At 35.7% G+C, this 27,614-nt stretch overlaps 1 protein-coding gene across 11 annotated transcripts in view; it reads left to right on the forward strand.

Moving 5' to 3' along the window:
• The first annotated feature begins 308 nt into the window (after nt 1-308).
• LOC106082501 (CUGBP Elav-like family member 4) overlaps nt 309-27,614 on the forward strand; it is a 1,058,181-nt gene continuing 1,030,875 nt past the window's right edge. For 3 of the 11 annotated variants that reach the window (XM_059360256.1, XM_059360261.1, XM_059360262.1), the window contains exons 1-2: nt 311-865; nt 13,451-14,078. In XM_059360256.1, coding sequence (XP_059216239.1) covers nt 14,019-14,078 — 60 coding nt within the window. In that variant the 5' untranslated portion in view covers nt 311-865; nt 13,451-14,018. Of the gene's footprint in view, nt 866-13,420; nt 14,079-27,614 lie in introns of all 11 variants that reach the window. The other 8 variants (XM_059360260.1, XM_059360255.1, XM_059360257.1 and 5 more) reach the window with 5 other exon arrangements.

Consider the following 27,614-nt stretch of genomic DNA (forward strand, 5'->3'; position numbering starts at 1 on the left):
GTGGTGATTTGAGGTGCACAAACAAGAAGGTGTACGGTGTGTGTGCAAGCGCGAGAATAGGTCGGTTGGTTGGTTGAGTGTTGTGATGTGTTTGTTGGGTGGCCCTAGCGTTTGTGTGTGCGTATGTGCACTTGGTTGCTTTCATGCTGTTGGCTGAATGGTTGGTTGGTTGCCCTGCCTGACTGCCTATCACCACCCTGTGTGTGTAAACAGACACACACTTTGGCACTCTTTCGTTCTAATCGATGGATGGATGGCTAGCTGTGTTTGGCATCGTTGCCGTTGTTCTACGACGACTGGTTGCTGCTCGTCATTTTTCGACTCGTTGCTTCTTCGAATACCCGTCTGCTGCCTGTCCGCCCGCTGGTTTTTCTTACTGCTGCCATGCCTCGTTAGGCCTTTGCTTGTGCATTTTGCTTTACTTGTATCGCTGTTGTCTCGGCGTTTTTCTCGACAGAGTTGGCCGTCCTTTTTCAGTATGAAATTGAGTTTTGTGTAGTTAAGTCAGCGAAAATTTCCGTATGATTCCAAATCAAACACAGATCGTGTGAGAAATATATAGTTTTCCAAAACAACAACATACTTACAATATATATACCTATCTACATATGTTGTATATATACATACGTACATATATATCTAACAGCAAATAATAAACAAACAACAATAGCAAAAAATATCCAAAATAATCGAGAAATTCTGCGATAAACTAAATTTCATCTAATCTCACTTCCCTCGAAAAATTCGCAAAAACAAATTCCTTTAAAGCAAAAACATACAAACAATAACAAAGTCGTTCAACTTCATCTCCAAACGCAAAGAATTCAAATCGTATGCTCCAACCATAGCTAGATGGGTCAGAAGTGTATGTTTATGCCAAAAAGGCAGGCTAAATCATGGAAACGTTCGAACCATATTGTATTGAAATAAACGGAATTTTGCGTGTATTACAATGCATTTAATATATATACATACTCAAGAAATTTTCCAAAACAAATCAACTAAAAGCAATTTGAGAAATTCCACTTCCATACATTCCCATAGAAAAAAGATTTTTTTCAATTTTCCTAATCCCCTTCCAAGACTATTTTATTCATTCTCCATTTATTCTAGATTTTTATTATAAACAAATTCACAAAATTACCATTACCTCTGGCATCAGATCTTTAGGAAAAAAACTTTGAGAAAATACCCAGTTTTTTTGTTTACTTATTTTGATTTACCATCCCATCATTCGAATTTTAAATCCAAACAAAAATGTTAATTTTTTACACTTCAAGTGTTCAATATTTTCCTTCTGCTTTCAAATCAACCAACTAATCGGGCCACCGTGCGTTGTGCCAGTGTACTCGTATGCGTGCGTGCGTGAGTGCGTCTTTGCATATGTGAATTTTCAACACGAATTGTTTATAAATTGTGTTTTTCCCTCCCAATTGAAAACAAAATCGAATATTGGAAATCTCCACAAATGCGTGTTTCATATTCAGTTTCTATTTGATTTTTGATTTTTTAAAAATTCTGTATCTATTTGAATCATAAGCAAAGGAAAACAATTAGTGTTGTTAATTTGTATGTGATTTGTATGGTTTGTAGAATCATGATTGATTTGTTTCTTTTCGTTATTTGTTTTCCTTTATATACGCATATGATTTTTAAACAATTTTTTTTTTCGTTTTAATGTGTTAATTATTTGGAAAAAAAGTAAGTGAATATAACATCAACAGATAATTAAATTCCACCACATTTTAATTTCCAATTAACAGGTAAATTATTAGAAAGCTTACATATATCCATAAAATATTAGAAAGGAAAAAAATGGTTAAAAAATGCTACCATATGTTTATTTTACATTGGCTGCAATAACAACAATGTTGTCCTAGGTCTAAAATAAAATGTGACATTTACATTCCTATGGAGTTGGGAATAATTTTCGGGTTCTCAATCATGTGGATAAAAGTTTTGAGAAATAATTCATCCTTAGGTTAGGCAACACATTTTCGTGTTATTTAATTTCAATATTTTTGAAAAATGTTGTTAACTCTTTTGAATCCATAAATATAGATTTAATACAAGAAAGTTTTCAATATTTCTAAAAATATAATAATTTTCTTCCTAAATAATAAATAAATTATTGTTGGTCCTAAAAATAGGAACCAAATTTCGAATTTTTTAAAAATATCTTCTTCAAAAATAGCCAATCAATATCATATTTTCCGGCTATTTTAGGCGGCAGTTATTGTTTCTTTATGTTTTTCATAGTTATTGTCCTTGTTCAGACTGTAAAATCGATTTCAGATAGTGGCAAATGGTTTTAAGCTTCCTTTGAAGCTTAAAGAAAAATTTCTATCCTTAATGTATGCAACAATTTATCTTTTTATTGTAGGTATGCAATAGCTGTTTTTGACTTAGCAAATCGCTTTTTAAAACTGAAAACTAAAATAGTTGATTTATTTACAAAATTTCAATAGAAACTATTGTCCTAGGCTGACATTTAAAAAAAGGCGACATTTTACTTATTTAAGAAAAGTTTGAAAAGTCGAATAAAAAAAATTGTTATGGTCAGATTCAATCGAATTTTCCATCAGATATAGTTGGATCAGGTATAGCTAATTAGATAAAATATAGTAAGGCAAAATTTGATCTCAAATTTGTACAGAATTTTCAACTTTTTACTAAAAAAAAGGAATTGACTTTAAACGCTTTCAAAAAATTAATTTTCTTAGCTTAAACAAATTTTTGTTTTGATAAAAGTCTTCTTGGAAATTCTTTTTCATAAATCAGCAAACTCTCTGGTAAGGTTTTGAAAAAAATATTTTTGTCCTAATTATAAGAAATAAGTAAAAGCGTGCTAATTTCGGCTGGGCTGAATCTTGGTAACCCACCACCATGGATTCTGCAAAAAATTTATACAAAATAAATTTAGTTGAAGGGCATAATTTTATTCTACATACCAAACTTCTGTCAAACCAGAAAAATGATAGCTTCTAGTTGCCGAACAAGGATGATTGAGAGACCGCTTTGCATGGGAGCGGCTTGTAAGGGCTCAAGAAGTCAATATGGGATATCGCTTTATATGAGAGCTATATCAGGTTAAAGACCGATTTGGACTGTACTAGACAGAGTGGGTGGAAGTCATAACAAAACACTACTTGCTCAATTTCAGTCAAACCGGACAAAAACTGCAGCTTGTAGGGGCTTAAGAAGTCAAATCGGGAGATCGGTTTATAGTAGAGCTATATCAGGTTATAGACAGATTCGGAAAAAAAAAATTGCGGCTTACAGGGGCTCAAGAAGTCAAATCGGGAGATCGGCTTAAAATTCGCCATTTTAAGACAGACGAAAAAATAGCAGTGAACAAAAAATTTAGGAAAAATTCTTTTCAATCGAAATTGGAACAGTTAGGGAGCACCTCGTAAGTTATTTTAGACTAATAATATTGTTGTAATTTGAAATAGAATCTGATGTGGAAATCTTCGGAATGGGTAAACCCATCGTTGGATAAAAAAGTTTATAACTGTAGTAATCACTTACAGAGAAGATAACATTTTATTGAATTGTTTTGCAAAAATTATAGGAAACGAATTTTTGCACACATTGAAAGTGAAAACAAGATATGGAAATTATTGGCAGGGTATGCCCGTAGTCCAGGAAATTAACACTTTTGAAGAAAGTATATAGTACAAAGAGATTTCAGATTTTAATGGACAAACAAACTGTGGCCAGATGAATGAAATATTGTATTGTGGGGTGGTCGTAGAAATAGTAATATATATATTCAATATTAAAATTTGGCACATACATTTCTTTTGGCGTAGAAACGAAGCCTATTGAAATTGGAAGAAATCAGTTCAGATTTGGATATAGCTCCCATATATATGTTCGTCCGAATTGCAGTAATTATGCACTAAAATGGTCATTTGTTAACCGATTCTCTTGAAATTTGGCAGGAAGGATTTTCTCCTGACTCTCAACATTACTGGTGAATTTCATGGAAATCAGTTCTGATTTGGATATAGCTCTCATATATTGTATTTATAGCCTGATTTTTACTCCTAAAGCGCATTTATTTAGCAACCTTCCCAAAATTTTCCATAATGCTTTCCTCGTGGACTACCACAATATGTAGGAAATTTGCTCGATATCGGTTCCGATTTAGATTTAGCTCGCATACATATGGTCGTTCGATTTTGAGAAATATTGCAAGAAAGTGCACATTTGTTGATCGATTCATATGCCATATATGTATATTGCCTGATGCGCGGCATGTGCATTTATTAACCAATCGTCCCAAAATTGTGCACAACGCTTTCCTCGATGCCTAAAAAGTTTGGTCAATATCTAAGAAGTTTGGTCAAAATCGGTTCATATATAAATTTATCAGACTGTGTTAAAAATTTACTCAAATTAACTTAGTCGAAGCGAATACGTGTACTGTATATTAGAGGTGTGCACGGGAGTAGTGAGTAGTCGTGTGACGCGTGAGTCATTAGAGTCGTGAGTGAGATCCAAATCTAATCATGTGATCGTGCGTGAACATGATTGAATTAAAATTCTTCATGCGTGAGCGTAAATCACGACTCACAATGCTAATCACTACTCACAAGAAAACTACGAACCACAAGACTTCACGACATAAAAAAAAATTGCGACTTAGAGTTGGTATTCTATTCTGCTACACTACAATTTTTAATTGTTTCGCTGGCTAAATTTCAAATCAAATGTTTTTGTTTCCATGTCATCTGCAGTTATTGATTTCTATAACTAATTTATTTTTTTCGGGAAAAAAATAACAACAAGTCAAAGAGTGCTAAGTTCGGCCTGGCCGAATCTTATATAGCCTTCACCATGGATCGCATATGTTAAGTTCTTCGTCCGTTGTCTTTTTATAGGCAAACAAAAGAAAATGAATAAGAATTGCTATGCTATTGGAGCTATGTTAGGTTATAAACCTATTCGGGCTACACTTGCCATGTATGTTAAAGATAATAGTATTGTAGATCCCATTGTCGAAAATTGCAACCAAATCGAATAAGAATTGCGCTCTAGGGGAACTTAATTAGTAAATGGGGAGCTCGGTTTTCATGGGAGCTATATCAGGTTATGGACCGCTTCAGACCACATTTGACTAGTATATTAGAGAGCAAAGAAGAAGTGACTGCAGCTAAATTGCAGCTAAAGGCCCAAAAAATTAAAGCGGGAGGTCGGTTTATATGGGAGCTATATCTGGTTTAAGACCGATTCAAACCATACTTGTTACATCCATCTAATGTCAAAGAAGAAATTATAGTACAAAATTTCAGCCAAATCCGATAAGAATTGTTCCCTCCAGATCGGTTTATATGAGCTATATCAGTTAGAGATCATTGTGCAAAACTTTAGCAAAATCATACAAGAACTGCGCCCTCTAGAGCTCAAGAAGAAAAATCTAGAGATCGGTTTACATAGGAGCTTTATCTAAATATTGACCGATATGGCCTATATACAATCCCTACACACCTACACTGCTAGGAAGTATTTGTGCAAAATTTCAAGCGCCTAGCTTTACTCACTCAAAAGTTAGCGTGCATTCCACAAAGATACTTTATGGGAACTTAGATCAATAACCATTTAAACAAAATAAACAAAAAAAAAAAAAAAAAAAAAAAAAAAAAAAAAAAAACAGAAACATGTAAAAACGTGTTAAGTTCATCCGTGTCGAACTTAGGATACCCATCACCAAAGATATAATAATCATCATATTTTAATAAAACTCCACTACTATATCTAAATAGCGCTAGTCTCGTTCATATTTTATTCAGGTGCCTAGAACTCATATAAAAGTAACAGCGAAATAAGGCAATAAAACCGTTTTTATGGGATTAAGACTCTAAATTGCAAGATCGGTCTATATAAAAGCTATATCTATATTGCATGATCTGATTTATGTTTTTGGATCAGATGTCGGGAGGCTTAAAAAACTCACAATCTCACTTTTTTCCAGCCGTGATTCGCAAGTTTTTTTTTTTTGTCGCGTGAGCGTGCGTGAACTTGAGTCGACATAAGTAAAATCGTGAGTGAGCGTGCGTGAACATGTTTTGTGTCGTGGGCGTGAGTGAAAAATCACTCACGTGCTGACATCTACAATTTCTGTCAAATGCGTCAAAATTTTCAGCTTTTAGCCTATTTCGGTTTATATATGGGAGCTAAGTCAGTATACGTCAGTATATATGATAAAGGCACTACTCACGAAATATCACCCAAATCGGAAAACAATTGCAGCTTCTGGTGGGGGCACAAGATATTAAAGCGGAAGATCGGTTTATATAGGTTATAGATCGAATTGGTCGTAACAACACCTAACTACTAAATTTCTCATGAATACGACATTAAGTAACAGGGGAAACTTCTCTCCTATCAATGAGTGCAGCCCGATTAAAGTTTAAACTCGATGATAAGAGGCCGAACGGCGTGCAGCATAGCGACACTACTTGGTTGGGAAGTTTTAACATGGCAACCAGCATTAGTAAGGGGATAACCACCGCTGACAAATTTTCTGATGTTCACGATGGTTCTTGAACCTAGGCGTTTGGCGTCATGGGCTGACCTCTGCGCCAGCTGGCCTCCGGTAACAGAAAACCATGAAAACCAAAATTTCAGCTAAATCGTAGAGCAATTACTGCTTCTAGGGGCTCAAGGAGTCAAATCAGCAGAATGGTTCCAAAATCAGGCTACAGACCGATTAGGACTAGGGTTATTTGCCATGGATGTTGGACCTCATATCAAAACACTATACGCAAAATATCCGCCAAATCTGACAACAATTGCAACTTCTGGGGGCTCAAGATGTCAAATAGGGAGAAAAGTTTATATGGGATGTCTATCAGGTTTTTGACCGACTTGGACGTGGTTGTTGAAACATTATGTGCAACCAAACTGTATAGCCAGTACGGCTTATGGGGGGCTCAAGAAGTCAAATAGAGGTACCATTTGAGAAATGAACTATATTCAAATATAAACAGACTAAATATGAACCGAGTGTAATTTTCGCAGGCAAAAAAACTGTCATTACACGAAAACACAAGCATTTGGAAAAGTACAGCTAATAGACAGGGTTGTCGAGCGTGGTTAATGTGGTATTTGTATCATAGAGGCGTTTTCGCAAAAAATACAACATACCAATGTACAACATACCAAATACAACACACCAATGTACGGCCCTTGAAGCCATCACATCTAATATGGTTGAAAAGTCTTCTAACCAAAGACAAAACGCGTCCCATAGTGGTTAGTGTGTGTTGCGATCTCTGGCTTTTCATTTTGGAAAGAAAATCTCCGACCATAGTGGTTAGTGTGTGTTGCGATCTCTGGTTTTCCTTTTCCATTTGGAAAGAAAATCACCGACCATTGAGCTCGCCCCGAAAGAGAAAGAAAAATTGTGAAATTTATTGATCTTCGCCCTAACAGGCAAAAAAACTTGGAAATGAAATCATAGAATTTTGAAAGACGTTGTTTTTCCAAATCGACTTCTGAATATCAAACAAATTTGTAATCCCAAGCTGTTTCAAAATGTGTACGGCTTTCTGTGAAGCATTGCGACATAGCAAGGATCTATTATGATAGGTTCATCCCTAAGAAAGGCAACACATATTGTTGGTAAAAATTTAGCACATCCTTATAATAAAAACTTCTATAAAATCGGTGCTATTCACGTTTAATGTTGAAACATGGTACCATATAGACTGATTTGAACACTGTTTGTTTTGGAGTTCAGGAGACTGGTAGGGATTTCTGGTAAAATTTCTGAAAACCGTTTTAGTTCTTATTGCATTTGACTTGTAGTAGTACTACAGGTGCGGGTTTATGTCAAAGTCAATATAAGTGCTCTTAATATATGGAGTTTCATAAAAAACAGGCTTAGGAAGTAAACTAATTTTTTTAATTTGTATTAAAACATTTATTTTAAAAAATTGAAGTTAAAAATTTTTCTAAAAAATTTTAATAAGTTAGTACGTCAATATTGCAAATTGCAAATTTGTCCATGAATAATCCATTAAAGAACTGGGCCAAATTTCTCACAAATCATTGAGTGCTGTCCGATTCAATTTTAAGCTCAATGATCCTTTTTATAGCCGAATACGATGTTCCTGCCAGAATTCCAACCCTCGCGTTCAGCGTCATAGGCAGACACGCTAACGTCTGCGCTACGGTGCCCTCAACAACGTCAATATACATGCTCTCAATAATCAATATTGAAATTTCATCAAAATCGGAAAAGGGAATTGAGGGTCATGCGTTAATTGGCCAAAATGTCATTAATACTTGAAAAATGTTGTGTTGCAACACTTTAAACATTTTAAGTGCATAGAGCTAGTTAGTTTTTTAAATTGGCTGCTTTATTGAAATTGTTTTATTTATTATATTCATTTTAACCATTTTTCAGGAGAAATACAAAAGTAGAGATAAAAACAACATTTTTATAACGTAGTATTTTTGGGGTTTTCCGTAAAAACTAAAATTATCACAAGTTATCTTATGAAAACTTAAAGTCTTTTTTCTAAAATTCTATAAACAAAATTTTTAATATATTGGGTTGCCCAAAAAGTAATTGCGGATTTTTCATATAGTCGGCGTTGACAAATTTTTTCACAGCTTGTGACTCTGTAATTGCATTCTTTCTTCTGTCAGTTATCAGCTGTTACTTTTAGCCTGCTTTAGAAAAAAAGTGTAAAAAAAGTATATTTGATTAAAGTTAATTCTAAGTATTATTAAAAATCATTTACTTCCTTTAAAAAAATCCGCAATTACTTTTTGGGCAACCCAATATTTTGGATCAGTCTTTTCATACCCACCACCTTTGGATGGGGGTATACTAATCTAGTCACTCCGTTTGTAACACCTCGAAATATACGTCTAAGATGGTCTAGTCCGTACGCGTAAAGCTAGCCTCTTGAAATTTTGCACAGATGTTTAATACTGATGAAGGTCGTTGGAGACTGCAACTGGGCCATATCGTTTCAGATTTAGACATAGGTCCCACATAAATCGATCTCTCGATTTGATTTTGAGCACTTACAAGCCACAGTTTTTGTCCGATTTGGCGGAAATTTGTTCTGTTACGACTTCCAAAACCTGTGCCAAGAACGGTCCAAATCAGTCTATAACCTGATATAGCTCCCTTTTAAATCGGTCTCTCGATTATACTTGTTCGGTTTGTGGAAGCATTAATATTTACTGGTCTGACAAAAGTTTGACAACTAAATTTATATTGTATAAATCCATGGTGGTGGGTTCCCGAGATTCGGTCCGGCTGAACGTAGGCCACTTTTACTTGTATATTTTTAAATGGTATAATTGTATCAGAGATAACTTTAGCCATGTTGCGCAATTAAGTGTTTACTTTTGGACAATTTTTCATATATGTGAAATGCAATAAAACTATTGCCTACTTTTAGGATTTCAGAAATAGTTAACACTGCGATTACAACGGGGAGGGTGTGTTTTTAACGCGTATCTTATTATAGCTGAAACTTTGCACAGGTCCTTTATTGTTCAGAGGCAGGTTAAGTTCGAAGATGGGCTATATCAGACTATATCTTGATATAGACACCATATAGACCGATCCGCCGATTTGAAGTCTTAGAGGCATAAATTTGGGACAGTGAGTGTTAGGCCCTTCGACATCCTTCTTCAATTTGGCCAAGATTGGTTCAGATTTGGATATAGCTGCCATATGGACCGACATCTCGATTTAAAGTCTTGGACCCATAAAAAGCACTAAGCAAACTTCTCTTTCAAGTGGTGTCGCTAAGCGGCCCTCTGTTGAGCTTAAACTTTAATGCAATGTTTTTTTTTTTTAATATGTAAATGCAAATTTGCCTATGAACATTTCATTAAGGTACAGTGGAAAACTTCTCACATATTATAAGTGATATCCGTTTAAAGTTTGACCTGAATGATAAGGTACTATGGTTGATTTTTCTATAAAAAAAGTTTTAAATATATTTTCGATCAATCTTTTCATACCCACCACCATAGGATAGGGGATATATTCAATTGGTCATTCGGTTTGCAAGGCATCGAAATATCAATGTCCGACCTTTCAAGGTGTTTATATTTCGGATCGTCGTAAAATTCTAAGACGATAAGACGGACGGACGTTAGTCCGTCTGTTGAGACACTAAATGGGCATATGGGTCTACATGGCAGCTATATCTAAATATAGTCCGATCTGAACAATATTTGATCAGGATGTCAGGAGGCTTAAAACAACCCACGGTTTCAAATTGCAGCGACGTCGAGTAACAAATAAAGCTTTTATGGGATTCAACCCCTTAATCGGCAGATCGGTGTATATGGCAGCAATGTCTTAATGTTATCCGATCTGAATCATATTTGAGTCGAATGTCGGGAGATTAAGAACAACTCAATGTTTAAAATTTCAGCGAAATCGGATAATAAATGCAGCTTTTAGGGGTTTTAGACCATAACCGCCAAATCGGTCTATATGGCAGCTATATCCCTATTTGGTTCGATTTGGCCCGTTCATAGATGCAGCAAAAACAAGAGAGAATCGCTCAACAAATGATCACTTTATTGCATTATTGCTGCAAATCGTACGAACATGGGAGCTATATCTAAATCTGGACGGATTTCGAGCAAACTTCTTAGATATTGTGGTAGTCGTCAGGGAAATCGCTGTGCAAAATTTTGGTAAGATTGGTGAGTAAATGCGCTTGCTGTGACTCTAGAAGTTAAAATCGGGCGATAAATATATGGGAGCTATTTCTAAATCTGACCGATTTTCATGAAGTTCACCAATAATGTCGAGAGCCAAGAGAAAATCCTTTCTGCTAAATTTCGAGAGAATCGGTTAACAAATGACCATTTTATTGCATTATTACTGCAAATCAGACGAACATATATATGAGAGCTATATCCAAATCTGAACTGATTTTTTCCAATTTCAAAGGTTTCGTCTCTAAGCCGAAGAACATGTCTATACCAAATTTTGAGACGATCCGATGAAAACTGCGACCTGTACTTTGTACACAATTTAGCATGGGCAGACGGACATACCTAAATCGAATCCGAAAGTGATTCTGGTTCGAACCGTATACTTATCAATGGGTCTATCTCTCTTCCTTCTGGGGTGTTACAAATAAATGCACTAAGTTATAAAACCCTCTACAGTAGTGGTGTGGGTATAAAAAGCGTGAAAACATTTACGGTTTTATTAAAAATATTTTCGTGATGCTTTTTATACCCTCCACCATAGGATGGGAGTATACCGATTTCATCATTCTGTTTATTCTCGAAATATTCGTCTCAGACCCCATAAAGTTGTTGATCGTCATGACATTTTATGTCGATCTGGCTATGTCAGTCTGTCGAAGGCACGCTAACTTTCGAAGGAGTAAAGCTAGTAGCTTGAAATTTTGCACAAATACTTTCAATAGATGTAGGTCAGTTGTGATTGTAAATGGACCATATCGGTCCATGTTTTGATAAAGCTGCCATATAAGCCGATCTTGCTTCTTGAGCCACAACAGGGCGCAATTTTTATCCGATTTGGCTGAAATTTTGTATGAGGTGTTTTTTTTTTAATGATTTTCAACAGCCGTGTTAAGTATGGTTCAAATCGGTCCATAACCTGATATAGCTGCCATATAAACCGATCTGGAATCTTGACATCTTGAGCCACTAGAGGACTGTACTGCACTGTACGGGTGAAATCGATACATAACCTGATATAGCTGTCATATAAGCCTTGTCTTGACTTCGTAAGCCTTTTGAGTTCGCAAATCCTATCCGATTTCGTTAAAATTTCGAACGACGTGTTTCGTTATGACTTTCAACAACTGTGCAAAGTATGGTTCAAATTGGTTTCATAACCTGATATAGCTGTTATATAAACCGGTGTGGAATCTTGACTTCTTGAGCCTCTATAGGGCGCAAATATTATTTGATTTCGGTGAAATTTTGTACAACGGCTTCTTCCATGACTTTCAACATACTTGTCAAATATGGTCTGAATCGGTCTATAGCCTAATATAGCTCCCCTATAAAACGATCTCTCTTTTTTACTTTTTGAGCCCTTAAAGGGCGAAATCCTTTTTCGATTTGGCGGACATTTTACACAGTGATTTCTACTGTGGTCTCCAATATTCATTCCATTATGGTCCGAATCGACCCATAACCTGGTATAGCTCCAATAGCATAGCAATTCTTTTCTTTTATCCTTTTATCTCCTTTGTTTGCCTTAAAAGAGACACTGGGAAAAGAATTCGACAAATGCGATCCATGGTGGAGGGTATATAAGATTCGGCCCGGCCGAACTTAGCATGCTTCTACCTGTTTCTTCTTCTTCCGAATTGGACCATAACCAATAGCATATGGTGATTTCGATTGTGAAAAAAAGTGCAGCATTTTTTCGACATGTTGCACTGAGATCGAAATTTTGTGTTCGATTCTCCAAAAAAGTGTAACCCCACCACCGGGTAAATGTTCGTTTGTAATGGTGTTGCCCACTAAAAGTGAAAAAATGCTGCATTTTCTACACCGTGGCTAGGCTAGGATGGAGAATGCCGCACTTTAAATCAGCTGCTATCATCTCATGTGCATGCCACCGTTCAAGCAAATTTTGGTTGAAAAGAAGAAGAAGAAAACAATTTGTAGAATGTTTGGCAAAATATTAAAAAGAAATACATAAAAAAAGGAAAAAGTAATCGCCTTTTATTTAGCTAACGGCATATTAGATGCATTGCTACATTTTACAGCATTATTTGGTTGAAATTACAATATACGGGCATATTAACATGTTCGATTGAAAATGTAAAAAGTGTAAAACTATGAGAGGGATAAGGCAGCATTCCCAAAAGTTTGTCCCGTATAAGTGCAACATTAGTGTAACATTTTTTTTCAGAATCGAAATCACCAATAGTCATTCTTTACTTTTATCCTTTCATTTCCTTTGTTTGCCTTAAAAGAGACACTGGGAAAAGAATTCGACAAATGGGATCCATGGTGGAGGGTATATAAGATTCGGCCCGGCCGAACTTAGCATGCTTCTACTTGTTTCTTCTTCTTCATCTGTTTGGATTTTTACAGCCGGTCATGAGAATCAATTTCTGTTCTGCAACACACAAAAGAGAGAGATTGTTAAATGAGTTTTGAAGATAAGAAATTGGCAGTTCCTCAGACAAGGCAGCACATTTCCCCCCACACGTTTCGATAATTGGCTCTCTTTATCTCATCGGCACCATCGGTGCACACTCAGGTGAAGTCAATGTGGTAAATGGTAAATATGTGAATATGGTGAAAAAACTATGTTATTTAACCTATTAAAGCCTGCATTATTTTTATGTGGTCAAAATACTTTCAATACAATATGGTTCAGCGACTGATTAGTCTTTATAATTTATGTTGTTTTGTATAAATCAAGGTTCACCTAAAGATAAAGATTCATTTCTAGCCTAATGTTCATTTCTCTCTGATGCAAGGTCAACTTAAAGCAGAAAATCATAGTGTATTAACATTGAATCAAATTGAGGCAGTTGTAAACAAAATTAACAAAAATAAATAAGCACAGAAAATAAACAGTAAAAGCAGAAACATAAAAGGAAATATTAACAAAAAATAAGCAAAGAAAATAAAATATTGACAAAAAAAGAAAATAACTAAAAACACGAATAAAGTGAATTTAATATAGAAAAAAACAATTAAACGAAAATCAAAACTAATCAAAAATAAAGAAATTCAAGTAGAAACCAGCAGCAATTAAATTAAGAAAACCATATAATTAAAAAGAAAATTTAGAAAAAAAGTGTTGAATGATAATAAAATATTTTTCTTCTACCAAAAATTGAAAAAAATTAAAAAAAAGAATATCAGTGCATAATACCATAAAAGTGTAAACTCGTTCAAGTGAGACCATTTTGTGAAAAATAAACCTTTTTACCATTACACCAGCATATAGAAAAATTTCCAGCAATTCAAGCGTCGTTTATTTTGGCAATCGTTTAATCAACAAATCATTCCATATGGTTCATATTATTGAATTGGTCGGTCAGCCGAAGGTTGAGTTTGCTCAACAAGTTAATGTGAGTATCAACACCATCATATCTAAGCTACCCTATTTAGTTTCTATATATATATATATATTTTTTTTTACCACATTTCAGCACTTTTTCCTATTCGGGTTTTTGTTTTTTTTTTTTGTTAAGTTTTCTCTTTGCCCTGACTGTTGTTTTCATTTTGTGATATATAAAACCAGACATTATAACCGGTATCAGTTGGCATGGCCCTCTGTATATGAATATGGAGCCCAAAAGAACAGAAAACCCAAACAAAATGATAGGAAACCCTGCAAAAAATCCCTATAATAAATCTTGCGTTTGTAGTCACGTAATGACAACATAATATGTGACTTTTGTCTCTCTGTGTCTCTCACTCTCTCTCATTCACGGTGAGCGTGAGTTCATTCAGACGTAGAGTTTTTCGCACCCACATGCCCAAGCAGACATCTTTATAGACTCCGTCTTCCCTCCAAAAAAATAAAAAAAAAAACACAAAATAATTTTGCTTTCACACAACTCACATGTTTCCACAAAAAGCGACGAATTTCTTTTTTCTTTGTTGTGGCGTATTTTTCATTGTCGAGCCGTATATATGGTTTTTATGAGTTTGTCTACCGGGCATAGTTTTGGTCCCAATGTAATGGTCTACATTTCAAAGGACACCCAAAACATACGCAACTCTGCTCAGCCTTAACCAAGGTTAAGAAGAAATTCCTTTGTATGGGCAAACAACGGCCGCCGTCATGGTTAAGAGCTGGTGGAAGAAGGGACGGTATAATTAATCATTTTTATTTTGGATGACAAGAAAATTTGCGGCCTATACACAACACACAAAAGGACAACGACATTGCCAGCGACGAAAAAGACAACAAGAAAACCAAAAATCATAATAATAAAGATGTGTTTTATAACGAGCAAATTAAAGCATACATTAGGGCTTATCCCAGCCAGAGCAGACATTTTTTTGTCATTCTCTCCCCCGTACACCTCCCCCACACCAGCAAATTTCCAATGCTCTCAGTTTTTGCTCTGTGTCTGCATGATTTCAAAAAATAATGGGCATGTGACATTTTAAAGTCATGTCATTGAGACAAAGTCATGTTATATGATTGAAATCATGATTTTCTTTAGAAAAATAAAACCATCAAAAAATCTGTTACTCAATGAAATAGGTTTTTTTTTTTGGTTTCTTAATCAATCAAAGGAGTTGTTGTTTGATTTTTTCAATAAAGATTAATTACATTAACTTTGCGGAATTAATACGCAAAGAAAGTTGTGGTGATATATAACATTTTAGAAGCCATTACGTTAACAAAAGGAAGATGTCAAAACAAAAAAATACATTAAATAATTAATTTCTTAGAAATGCTAAAATACACTTTTTAAAACGCGTAGTGAGTAAGAAAAAAATTTTTAAAATTGTTCAGTATCGAAGACATTAACAATTAGGAAAATGAATGGAGTTTGATATATTTATTAAGTTTCCAAAAATTGACAAACACTTTTATTATGTGTGACAATTCATTCATGCAATTATAAATATTGCATAATTTATTGCATACTTTTGGGACCAATTCATCAATTAATCTCAACTAAGCTTTTAAAATTGGCAATGAGTTGGAAAATAAACAATTTTCAGAAATTTTCAATCTTGAAAATATTAAAAATTATTCTAAAGAACGGAGTTTGATTTATTATGTACTAAATGAGTTTCCGAAACTTGAAAAACGCCTTTGTTATATGAGACGATTCATTCAAAGCAATTATAAGTATTACATAATTTATTGCATACTTTGGGGATCAATTTATTAACTGACCTCATAAATGGTTTAACATAGTTCTTCATGGGTTAGTATGTGTACATGATCGTCTGCCTTGGGTACCCATCATCATGGATTCTGCTAAAAATGCAACCTTGTTGACTCAGTTTGTATTTGAATTATTTTGAAACACACAAATCGTGTATTGCGATTGAGGCTTCTATGGTCTCAAGAAGTCATATCAGGGTATCGGTTTTAAAGAGGCCTATCGAAATAGGATTCGTTGTGAGTATTGGGATACACAAGTGTACTTCCCGTAGCAAATTTAAGGCGAATCGGGCAAATACTAAAGCTTCTAGGTGTCAAATCTGGAGATCGGTTTGTTTGGGGTCTATATATATTTATGAACCTACCGTTATGAGTGCAGGAGGGCGTAAGTATATTTTATGAACCAAATTTCAGCCAAACCGGATGAAAACTGAGGCTTTTAAGATTTTTTAGCCAAATCAGGTGAAAATTGAGGTTTGTAGGGGCTCAAGCCAAATCCGGTGATCGGTTTATATGAGGGCTATGTCAGTTTATAGACCGATTCGGATCACACTTGGCACAGATGTTGCAAGTCAGAAAAGAAATCTTTGTGCTAAATGTAAGCCAAATCAAGTGAGGTTTCTAGGGGCTTAAGAAGCCAAATCCGGGATCGGTTTATATGGGGGCTATGTCAGTTTATGGACCTATTCAGATCATACTTGGGGCAGATGTTTGATGTAGAAGAAGAAGTTTTTGTGCTAAATGTCAGCCAAATCAAGTGAAAATTGAAGTTCTATGGGCTTATGAAGCCAAATCCAGGGATCGGCTTATATGTCTGTTTATAGACCGATTTAGATCGTACTTGTCACAGATTTTGGAAGTCAGAACAGAAGTCTTAGTGCCAAATCAACTAAAAGTTGAGGTTTTTAAATCAAATCCGGAAATCGGTATATATAGGGGTTATATCATATTTCATCCAAATAGAATGGAAATTGAGAATTGTAGAGTCTCAAGAAGTCAAAACTGGGAAAGGGTTTACATGGGGCTCAAATCTGAACGGATATGGACCATTCGCAATGCCCAACGACTTACATCAGAAAGAAGTATCCGTACAAAATTTCGGGCGGCTAACTTTACGCGTTCGGCTGCTATAATGAATTTCGACAGTCGGAAGTGCGGACGCACATGTCTACATCGACTCATAGTTTTTGGGGTTGCAGATAAATATTTCATTACAAACGAAATGACAAGATACAGCTCCCGATTCACCGATTTGACTTAGGTTAGGTTAGATTTAAATGGCAGTCTGTCATCAGGCTCACTTAGACGTATGCGTCCATTGTGATACCACAGGAACCGAAAAAGGAAGATGCCTTCTAGTTCCAAAAGTTTAACCATCCAGATCGCGAACGTTCACATCCGCATTGACTTCTTGAGACCCTAAAAGCCCCAGCACATAGGGTTCAATTATGACTTCCAACAATCGTGATAAGTATGGCCCTATGTAAATCCATCTCCTGATTTGACATCTCAAGCCCCTGTAAGCCTCATTTTTTATCCGATGGGGCTGAAATTGTGTTCGCAGTGTTCTGTTACGACTTCCAACAATCATGTCACGAACGGTCTAAATCATTTGTGTACATTTTTAGAGGAATCCATGGTGGTGGGTACCCAAGATCTGGGCCCGCCGAACTTAGAACGCTTTTACTTGTTCAAATATATATGAGCAATTTCGAGTTATTGATCGATATGGTCCTTGTCATTGGTATAAGATGCAATAGAAAAACACCACCTCCTAACTTTCAAGCAAATTAAGTAATAATTGCACCCTCCAGAGCTTCAGAAATTCAAATTGGGATTTATATGGCAGCTAGAGCAGGTTACGAACCGATTTGAATTATACTTGGCAAAGTTGGAAGTAATACCAAAATGATATCTGCAAAATTTCAGCCAAATAGGCTAAGAATTGAGCACTCTGGAGGCTCAAGAAATGTAATCGGGAGATCGGTTTTTATGGTTATGGGCTTACTTCCCGGCATGGGATAGTTGTGAGAACCACACAGGCTGGAACATTGGTGTCCGATCTGTATGGTGTTCATTGCTGTCACGAGGAGCTCAGCTGCGAGCTACCGGGCACGTCTACAGACTGCGGATTGTAGAATGCTCCATACGGGGTAGTTGCATCGGCAGTGGTCGACTATCGGCGACATCGAGCGGAGATTCTCAGTAAGAGACCGAGCGGCACCCGCTCCTACATAAATATTGAGTGCCTAAGATGATGCTCGATATGGCAAGGCGAGTTATTGGCGCCTTTAAATAACCAACGGCCACCTTGTTCCTGCGGCGATCGGTCCTTTGGACCGGAACGAGCTTACTCACATACACATGAAAATGTGGCTACAACAAGAAGAAGAAGAAGTTATTATCAACATTATCTGTATTACCTGCAGTGATTGCAGTGCAAGAAACGTGGTTCAAATAGAATTTTGTCCAAATTTATAATTTACTAGGGTACATATCAATACATTGTTGTCGATCAGACGGTTACGGCGGTACATCGCTATTTATCCGTGAGTAAATATTTTTCAAAGAAGTTGAAAATAAAACTGGAGACTTCATAAACAACATTGTTGTTCAACTTAATGACATTTAGGTGGACCGTAAACCAATCACACTTATGAGTTTTTATAAATCGCCTAAATGAAACGGTCAATTCTTTTTAGAGTTTTTGGATGATTGTCTTGAACGTTATTGAAGAATACCAAGTATATTCGTTGGAGATGCCAATATTGATGGTATAAAAGTAAATGAATTTTCTGATATTCTATCACAATTTGATAACTAGGCCCTTTAGTAGTTCATGTCTTTATCATGTCTACAGTAACATATTAAGGCCGTTGACAATTGATGCGATAGAATGCAACCTCTCTGATCACAATCTGATACACATTGCAGTAGATGTTCAGGTTAAACTTTAATTTAAGTTGAACGTAGGAGTATTGCAGTGTTTGATTTTGACCTTTTGAAAATACAGTTGGAAACCGACTTAGATCTGCTTAAAAATACCGGAAACACTTCCGTTGATACTCTACTGAAAGTTTGTTGAAATGTATAAAAATGGCAATTGAAGCGTCAACTTTTACCAAGAACAAGAATAATATTTCGAAAAATAAAGTAACTCACTGGATTAATGGGAACCTACATAAATTGATAGCGTATAAAATTCGTCTTTTAAAACAGAGAAGGAAAATCCTAGCTGTGAAATAAGTCACACGAAAGACTCTATGAACGATTATTACGAAAACAATCTTATGAGCTTTAAAAACGATCCTTAACGGACTTAAAGATTTCTAAAGGATGCGCTTGGGAGGAGCTCTAAGAGTTGTATAAATGTTTTTGATGAAAATGGAATTGCAGTTATGAGCAATTTGGATCAGGCAGAAACGTTTAACAAATACTTTGCAAAATCTGTTGAAAACCTTAAGCGGGGTATAGACATTTTGCCTATGAATAATTTAAACTCCTTAAGAACAGTGCTTAGATGCAGGACTGTATTTGAAATCAATCAAACAATTGCACATGAGCCGAACGTTATATTGGGTTGCCCAAGAAGTAATTGCGGATTTTTTAAAAGAAAGTAAATGCATTTTTAATAAAACTTAGAATGAACTTTAATCAAATATATAATTGCCATTTTGTTCAATAAACTTTTGCCATCTTCTTGGCAAATTTAATATTCCACGCTCATAGAACTTCTGGCCTTTATCTGCAAAAAACTGAACCAAGTGCGATTTTATAGCCTCATCATTGCCGAAAGTTTTACCATTTAAGGAGTTCTGCAAAGATCGAAATAAATGGTAGTCTGATGGTGCAAGGTCAGGGCTATATGGTGGATGCATCAAAAGTTCCCAGCCAAGCTCACTCAGTTTTTGGCGAGTGACCAAAGATGTGTGCGGTCTAGCGTTGTCCTGGTGGAATATGACACCTTACGATTGACCAATTCTGGTCGCTTCTCCTTGATGGCTGTATTCAATTTGTCCAATTGTTGACAGTAAACAACCGAATTAATCGTTTGGTTCCTTGGAAGCAGCTCAAAATATACCACACCAAACAGACAGCATAACCTTCTTTTGATGGATATCAACCTTTGAAGTGGTTTGAGCTGGTTCACCATGCTTGGACCATGATCGTTTTTGACTAACATTGTTGTAAACAATCCATTTTTCATATCCAGTTATGATTCGTTTTAAAAACGGATCGAATTCATTGCGTTTAAGGTGCATATCACAAGCGTTGATCCGGTTTGTTAATTGAATTTCTTTCAATACATGTGGTACCCATATTAAAATTGACGCCAAACAAACAAATGTAAACAAAATTTCGCGCACTTTTTTTCTAAAGCAAGCTAAAAGTAACAGCTGATAACTGACAGTAGAAAGAATGCAATTACAGAGTCACAAGCTGTTGAAAAAATTTGTCAACGCCGACTATATTACTACTATATTACCGACAATTACTTTTTGGGCAACCCAATAGTATCGGGCTTTCACTGAGTAAAAGATGTGGGCATGACAATGTATCTCCCAAAGTCCTAAAGGAATGTAGTAGTAGTATTGTGCCACATTTAGTTGATATTTTTAACAACATGTTGAATACCGGTGAATATCCTGAAGTATTGAAAATTCGTAGAATCGTGCTATACCAAAGAAAAGATTGCTAACAGCAATGTCTAGTTTTCGCCCGATTTCAGTTCTGTCGTCTGTTAAAAACATATTCGAGGAGATCCTTCTTCGGCAATTGTCTGCATACTTCGAACTAAATAGTTAGCTAAATCCGTGCCAATATGGTTTTCGGAGAGGCTGTGGTACCGAGGTAGCAACAATAAATGTAATCAACTATATATGTTCAACTTTTAGATTAAGGTTATAGCGAAGAGGCATGGATTTTCTTTGACATTCAACATGGTCGATCATGATATAATCGTACAAAAAGTAGACAATTATGGAGTTCGGGGTAATGAGTTCTCACTTTTTAAGGCTTATTTGTAGAATCGCAAGCAATTTGTTCAGATCAATGAATGCAAGAGTTCAATGATTTCGGTAAAACATGGCGTACCTCAAGGTAGTACTTTGGAAGCAACAATAAATGTAATCAACTATATATGTAAACTTTTAGATGAAGGTTATAGCGAAGAAGCAGGGATTTGCTTTGACTTGACAAAAGCATTCGACATGGTCGATCATGATATAATCGTACAAAAACTAGACAATTATGGAGTTCGAGGTAATGAGTTCTCACTTTTTAAGGCTTATTTGTAGAATCGCAAGCAATTTGTTCAGATCATCAATGAATGCAAGAGTTCAATGATTTCGGTGAAACATGGCGTACCTCAAGGTAGTACTTTGGGCCCTAAATGAATGATCTTATAAATTTGGAACCAACCGAAAAATTATTTATGTATGCAGATGACATATGTATTTTTATACCCTACACCTCTAGTGTGGTACAGGGTATTATAACTTAGTGAATTTGTTCGTAACACCCAGATTGAAGAGAGATAGACACATTAGTAAATTAGTAAATATACCGAACGACTCAGAATCACTTCCTGATCACTTTACATATATATATATATATATATATATATATATATATATATATATATATATATATATATATATATATATATATATATATATATATATATATATATATATATATATATATATATATATATATATATATATATATATATATATATATATATTTATTTATTTATATATATATATATATATATATATATATATATATATATATATATATATATATATATATATATATATATTTATTTATTTATTGACCAATCTTCCCTAAATTTTGTATACAACGCTTTCCTCCAGGACTTCCACAACATCTGTAAAGTTTGCTTGAAATCGAGTAAGATTTACATATAGCTCCCATATACATGCTCGTCCGATTTGTAGTTATAATGCCATAGAGAATCGGTCAACAAATGACCATTTATTTGTTGACCGATTCTCTCGAAACACGGCAGTAATTTGCTCATTTGTTAAACAGATTGTCTACAAATTCGGCATGAAAGGTTTTCTTATGACTGTCGACATTACTTGTGCATTTCTTAGAAATAGGTTCAGATTTAGATTAGATAAAGACCAATCTTTAAAAAATTATGCACAACGCATTCCTTGATGCCTACCAAAATGTCTAAGAAGTTTGGCCAAAATCGGTTAATATTAAGATGTATTATTAAGATGTTCGTCTGATTTTGGGTAATTTACGATAATATGGTCATTTTTCAACCGTATTTATTAGAGTTTTAACATACTTGCTCGAAATTTGATACGGATTGTTTAATACCCATCTGAAAATATCCATCAAAATTGGTTCAGAATTAGATATAGGTCCCACTTTGTACCTATAGGGTAGGTGTAGAGTATTATACAGTCGGCACCGCCAGACTTTTGTCTTTCCGTACTGGTTTACCCATACAAATCTGTAGCTGCTGTAAAGTGTTACGTGGAACGGGACGCTTCATTAATACAATATGTGAATATATGCGCGTATATAATCTATTCTTTAACGAGTCTAAAACTAAGGCACTTTAGACCACTTAGACTGTTAATTCGCATCTCAGCCTAAATTTTGCTATAATATACGCACACAAAAACAATACTGATTTGAAATCACTCCAGCTTGTTTGTTTGTGGGTTTGTCAATTTGTTTGTTCCGTATAGAATCAAAAACGGCTGAACCAATTTCTTTAAAATTTTCACAGATTGTGGGGAATGATCCGGGAGGAGCAATAGGCTATATAATTTATTGGTATCGGTAGGTATCCCCTTACCTAAAAGTACGACCCAAAAATAAAAGTGAACCGATGGGGACAATATGGGTTTCAAATGAAAGGTATTCAGCAGTAGACTACGAATTGCATAATAAAAATTGGATCCAAGTAACGTGGGGCCGCCACGACCCCGAAAACACCCTATTTTAGGGGTTAATTGGACGATAATGACAATATGTGACTCGAATGAAAGATATTCGCGAGTAAATTAATAATCACCAGGAAGGAGAAAAAGACTTTTTAGTTTGTTGATATTGGAAGGACCTTTCCCCGCTACCCCAAAAACACCACTAAAAATCAAAAGTGGACCGATAGGGAAAATATGGGAATCAAATGAAAGGTATTGGGGAGTAGAATACCAATATGGTATTAAAAATTGGAATCAAGTATGCGAGAGGTCGTCCAACCCCAAAAACTCCCAAAAAAAATATTTTAGACGTAAATATCAATATGGGACTCAAATGAAAGGTATTCGGGACTAGACTACGAATATGACAGAAAAAAAATTGAGGTCCAAGTAATTGGCGGTCACCCAACTCTCAAATGGGAATATAATTCGATCCCAGCTAAATGAGCCTCAAATTAACGGTATTTGGTAGCAGATTACGAATATGATTCTAGGTGGTGCTTTACCTCTTAAAGTCGCCTCCAATAGTTTATTTGACCCATTAAAACAATGGGGGATCAAGTAATAAATATTTTAAAGTGGAGTGCGTCATTCAAATTTGTGCTCAAGTGGCAGTGTGGCGCACAACCCTCATATAGACGCCTTTCACCAAACGGCTGTATACACCAATCATGACAATATGAGGTTAAATTAAAGGTATAAGGTTGTGAACTGTGAATCTGATATCATTATTCTGCTCATATATCTAGAGGACTACCTCCACCCAAAACAGTCGATCAATTATAATGATCCAACGGGACACTGTGATTTAATTAATGTGTGGGGACACTTATAAATGTAGGCCGCCATAGCCCCAAAATTATAACGATCAGGAGTTGCAAACCTTAACGTTAAGGTTGCAACCATTTTTAGCTCATCGATAGACAAGACCAAACGGCGTGTTGCTGGGCAACACTTTTTGTTCAAAAGTTTTACTTGGGTTAATATTAAGAACTTTCGATACCCCACCAAATATATAGACTGGCAAACTATTGTCGATCTTTGCAGAACTCCTTAAATGGTAAAACTTTCGGCAATGATGAGGCTATAAAATCGCACTTGGTTCAGTTTTTTGCAGATAAAGGCCAGAAGTTCTATGAGCGTGGAATACTAAATTTGCCAGGAAGATGGCAAAAGGTTATCGAACAAAATGGCAATTATATATTTGATTAAAGTTTATTCTAAGTTTTATTAAAAATGCATTTACTTTCTTTTAAAAAATCCGCAATTACTTTTTGGCCAACCCAATAGTTCTTTACCACAGAAAATCGTTTAATATGGCAATTTGATTTATTTAAAAAATGACTAAATGATGTTTTCTATGAATGACTATTCATAGACAACCACCACATGATGATCAACTCTTAGCGAGAAGCACTAACATTCAAATTAGCGCCACAATTGGATTTAGTTGATAGCGCTAATTTGGAGAAGCCATCATAAACAGAGGGCAGAGTGGTAAAGATTAGTCATCCAACATGTGTCTTTGTTATGACAACCTATCGGTCCATAAAATAAACAAATATAAAATATAGGAATTTCGTTGCGGTTGTTGTCTTTGCCATAGAAAAAATAAATATAAATACAAGAAAATTTCTATAGAAACATTTTGCATTCCCCTTACCCTGATTTTCAAAAATGCGACCTTAAAAACAAAAAATTGGTATCAAATTCTGGGCTGGGGTGCCAAGGAGGGCCGCCCACACCAAAAACCCGGCAAACGGATTTATAGACCAATCACTACAACATGGGGCTCAAATTAAAGGTATTTGAGAGTTGACGAATCTGGTATCCAATTGCGGAACTAAGTGTTTCGTGGGTCACCCCATCCCTATAAAACCCCCCAAAACGGACATATTTACCGACCATGCTAATATGTATCTTAAATGAAAGGTCTTTGGGAAGAGAGCACGAAATTGACTTTCACTTTTGGGACCAAGTCTCCGGGGGTCCACCACACCCACACACTTTTACTGACCATTTCAATGTGGGGTTTAAATAAAAGGTACTTGAGTGCAGAAAAAATCCATAGGAAAATTGGAATACATTTTCAACTACAATTAAGCAGAAATGTCTAAATTTAGAGAACTCCTCTCCAACATAGCATAATCGAGCCGGAACTGGAAGGAAACATAGGATATATAATTTTTTGATATTGGGAGGGAGGCGGACTCTACCCCCTACCCCAAAAGTTCTACCCAAAAATAAAATTGGACCGATCGGGACAATATGGGATTCAAATGAAGGGTATTCAAGAGTAGAGTACGAATTACATAATGAAAGTTGGGTCCAAATACCCGGGGGGCCGCCCGAGCCCCAAAACCCCTTAAAGTGGGTTTATTTGACGATCATGACAATATGGGACTCAAATGAAAGGTATTTGGGAGTAGATTACGAATATGGTCAGGAAATAGAAATAGGCTTTACAATTTATTGATAACGGAAGGGGGCGGGCCCTCCACCGTTACCCTAAAGAGACCATCCAAAATCAAGAGTGGACCGATAAGGACAATATGGCTATCAAATAAAAAGTATGCGGGAGTAGATAACGAATCTGGCTCATAAATTCATGTCGAAGTATAAGGGGCACCCCACCCCCACAAAAACGCCCAAAATGGGCACATTAGCCAATCGCGAATATATGGAACTCGGTCTATTTGTCCCGTATAGACCGAAAAACGGCAGAACCGTTTTTCTCGAAACGTTCGCCTATTGTGTAGGTTGGTCTGGAAGCCATATAATTCTTCGGTATCGGAAGGGGGGACGGGCCCTCCCCCTTATGCTAAAAATACAAGCCATAATTAGAAGTGGACCGATCGGGACAAAGGACGAACATTACCACCAGGAATCGTGAAGGGGCAAATTATCACACATCAATGAGTGCTTTCCAAGTTTAAACTCAATGAGATTTGCGAGTTATACCTCGCAAATGTCGCCAATATTAAGAGGGGATAAACACCGCTTTGTCCGATGTTCTCGCCAGGATTCGAACGCGTTTAGCATCATAGACTACAATGGCACGAATTCGATATCCGCATTTAGGGCGAAGTGTCCCGACCCTAAAATGATATTAGAAAGTTATAAATGCCTTAAAAACATTGTCCACCACACACTTGTTTTTATACGGAATCAATCAAGTTTCAATACTCGGAATAATCAGCCGTTAAAAGTTGTATTGTGCCGTACTGAGGCGACTAAACAACGTATTGAGTATACTGGTTGTCACGCATTTAATGCTTTACCACAAATTTTTAATGAATACAATAGTATTCAAGTCTTTAAACCAAAGTTGAATGAGCTTTTTCTTTTCTCATGTTGATGAACTGTTTTTATGACAATACACATAGCTATGTTTCTTACTAATTGTATATATGTAAATAATTGACAATTTTAAAAGAGTTTTATAATACTGTAATTACTATAAATTCAAAATGAAGTTAATTTTTTGTAACGAATAAAGAAAAAAAAACAAGTAAGAGCGTGCTAAGTTCGGCTGGCCGAATATTATATACCCTCCACCATGGATGGCATTTGTCGGATAAGAATTGCGCCTTGTAGGGGCTTAACAAGCAAAATTGGGAGATCGGTTTATATGGGAGCTGTATCAAGCTATTGGTCGATTCAGACAGCTATATCTAGCTGGCAGCTATATCTAGCTTAACTCCTTCGAAAATTAGCGTGCTTTCGACAGACAGACTTACTGACTGACGGACGGACATGTCTAGATCGACTTAAAATGTCATGACGATCAAGAATATATATACTTTATGGGGTCTTAGACGCATATTTCGCAGTATTACAAACAGAATGACGAAATTTGTATACCCCATTTCAGCTAAACATTTTAAGAATTTCTCCCTTTAAAAGCTCAAGAAATCAAATCGGGAAATGGGTTTATATGGCAGCAATAACAAAACATGGACTGATTTGGACCATTTAGCCGAATCGAATGTATGTTTGGGATTTTAGGAGCTCACCAAGAAGTCAAATCCGGGGATAGGATTAAATGGAGGATATATCAGTTTAAAGTCCGATTCGAATCGTGCTTGGCAGGGATGTTGGGAGTCAAAACAGAAGTCTTTGTATCAAATTGGAGTTTTTACCTACTCGTCGTTAATGGATAAATGTTCACCCTAAAGAAATGGAGATTTACTAGTTCAATAGGAAAACGAAGATAGGTTATTGCGAAGACCCACGCTTCCTAAAAGAACGGCTTCAAGAACTGAAAGTTTCACATTTGATGATATTGACTACTAATCAGAAAAAATAGGTTAGAAATTGGTACTTAATACAAATATATTTACTAGCTATTTGAATGTGGTTTGAGGCCCATTTACTATAGTTCGATTAAAATCTAACAGGGTAAGCAGAAAAAATCTTTGTGATCCTGACGCTTAATCTAAAGTGGATTGGATCGATTTCTAATTTAATTCTGGAATGATTTCGCCTTACTTAGCCAACACTTCCCCAAACACTTCTCAGCTTATTTTTATTTTCCATTGAGCTGTCTATACCCTAATGCAAGTTTTAGATATTAAATCCATTTCTTTTGTGATTCAAATTTTCTTAAACCACTTTACATTTTGTTTATCTTTTGTAGCTTAAACCAAGCAAGTTTAATCGACCACCACCATACACATTCTCCTTGCAATGATTTATTTGCCCAAAAACCAACCTAAGTGCAAAGTCCCTTTAGTATACCCTCTAGTACTAAAGCAAAATTCCATTCACATTGCTCCTCA

The sequence above is a fragment of the Stomoxys calcitrans genome, chromosome 1 (assembly GCF_963082655.1).
Source record: "Stomoxys calcitrans chromosome 1, idStoCalc2.1, whole genome shotgun sequence".
Taxonomy (NCBI): Eukaryota; Metazoa; Arthropoda; class Insecta; order Diptera; family Muscidae; genus Stomoxys; species Stomoxys calcitrans.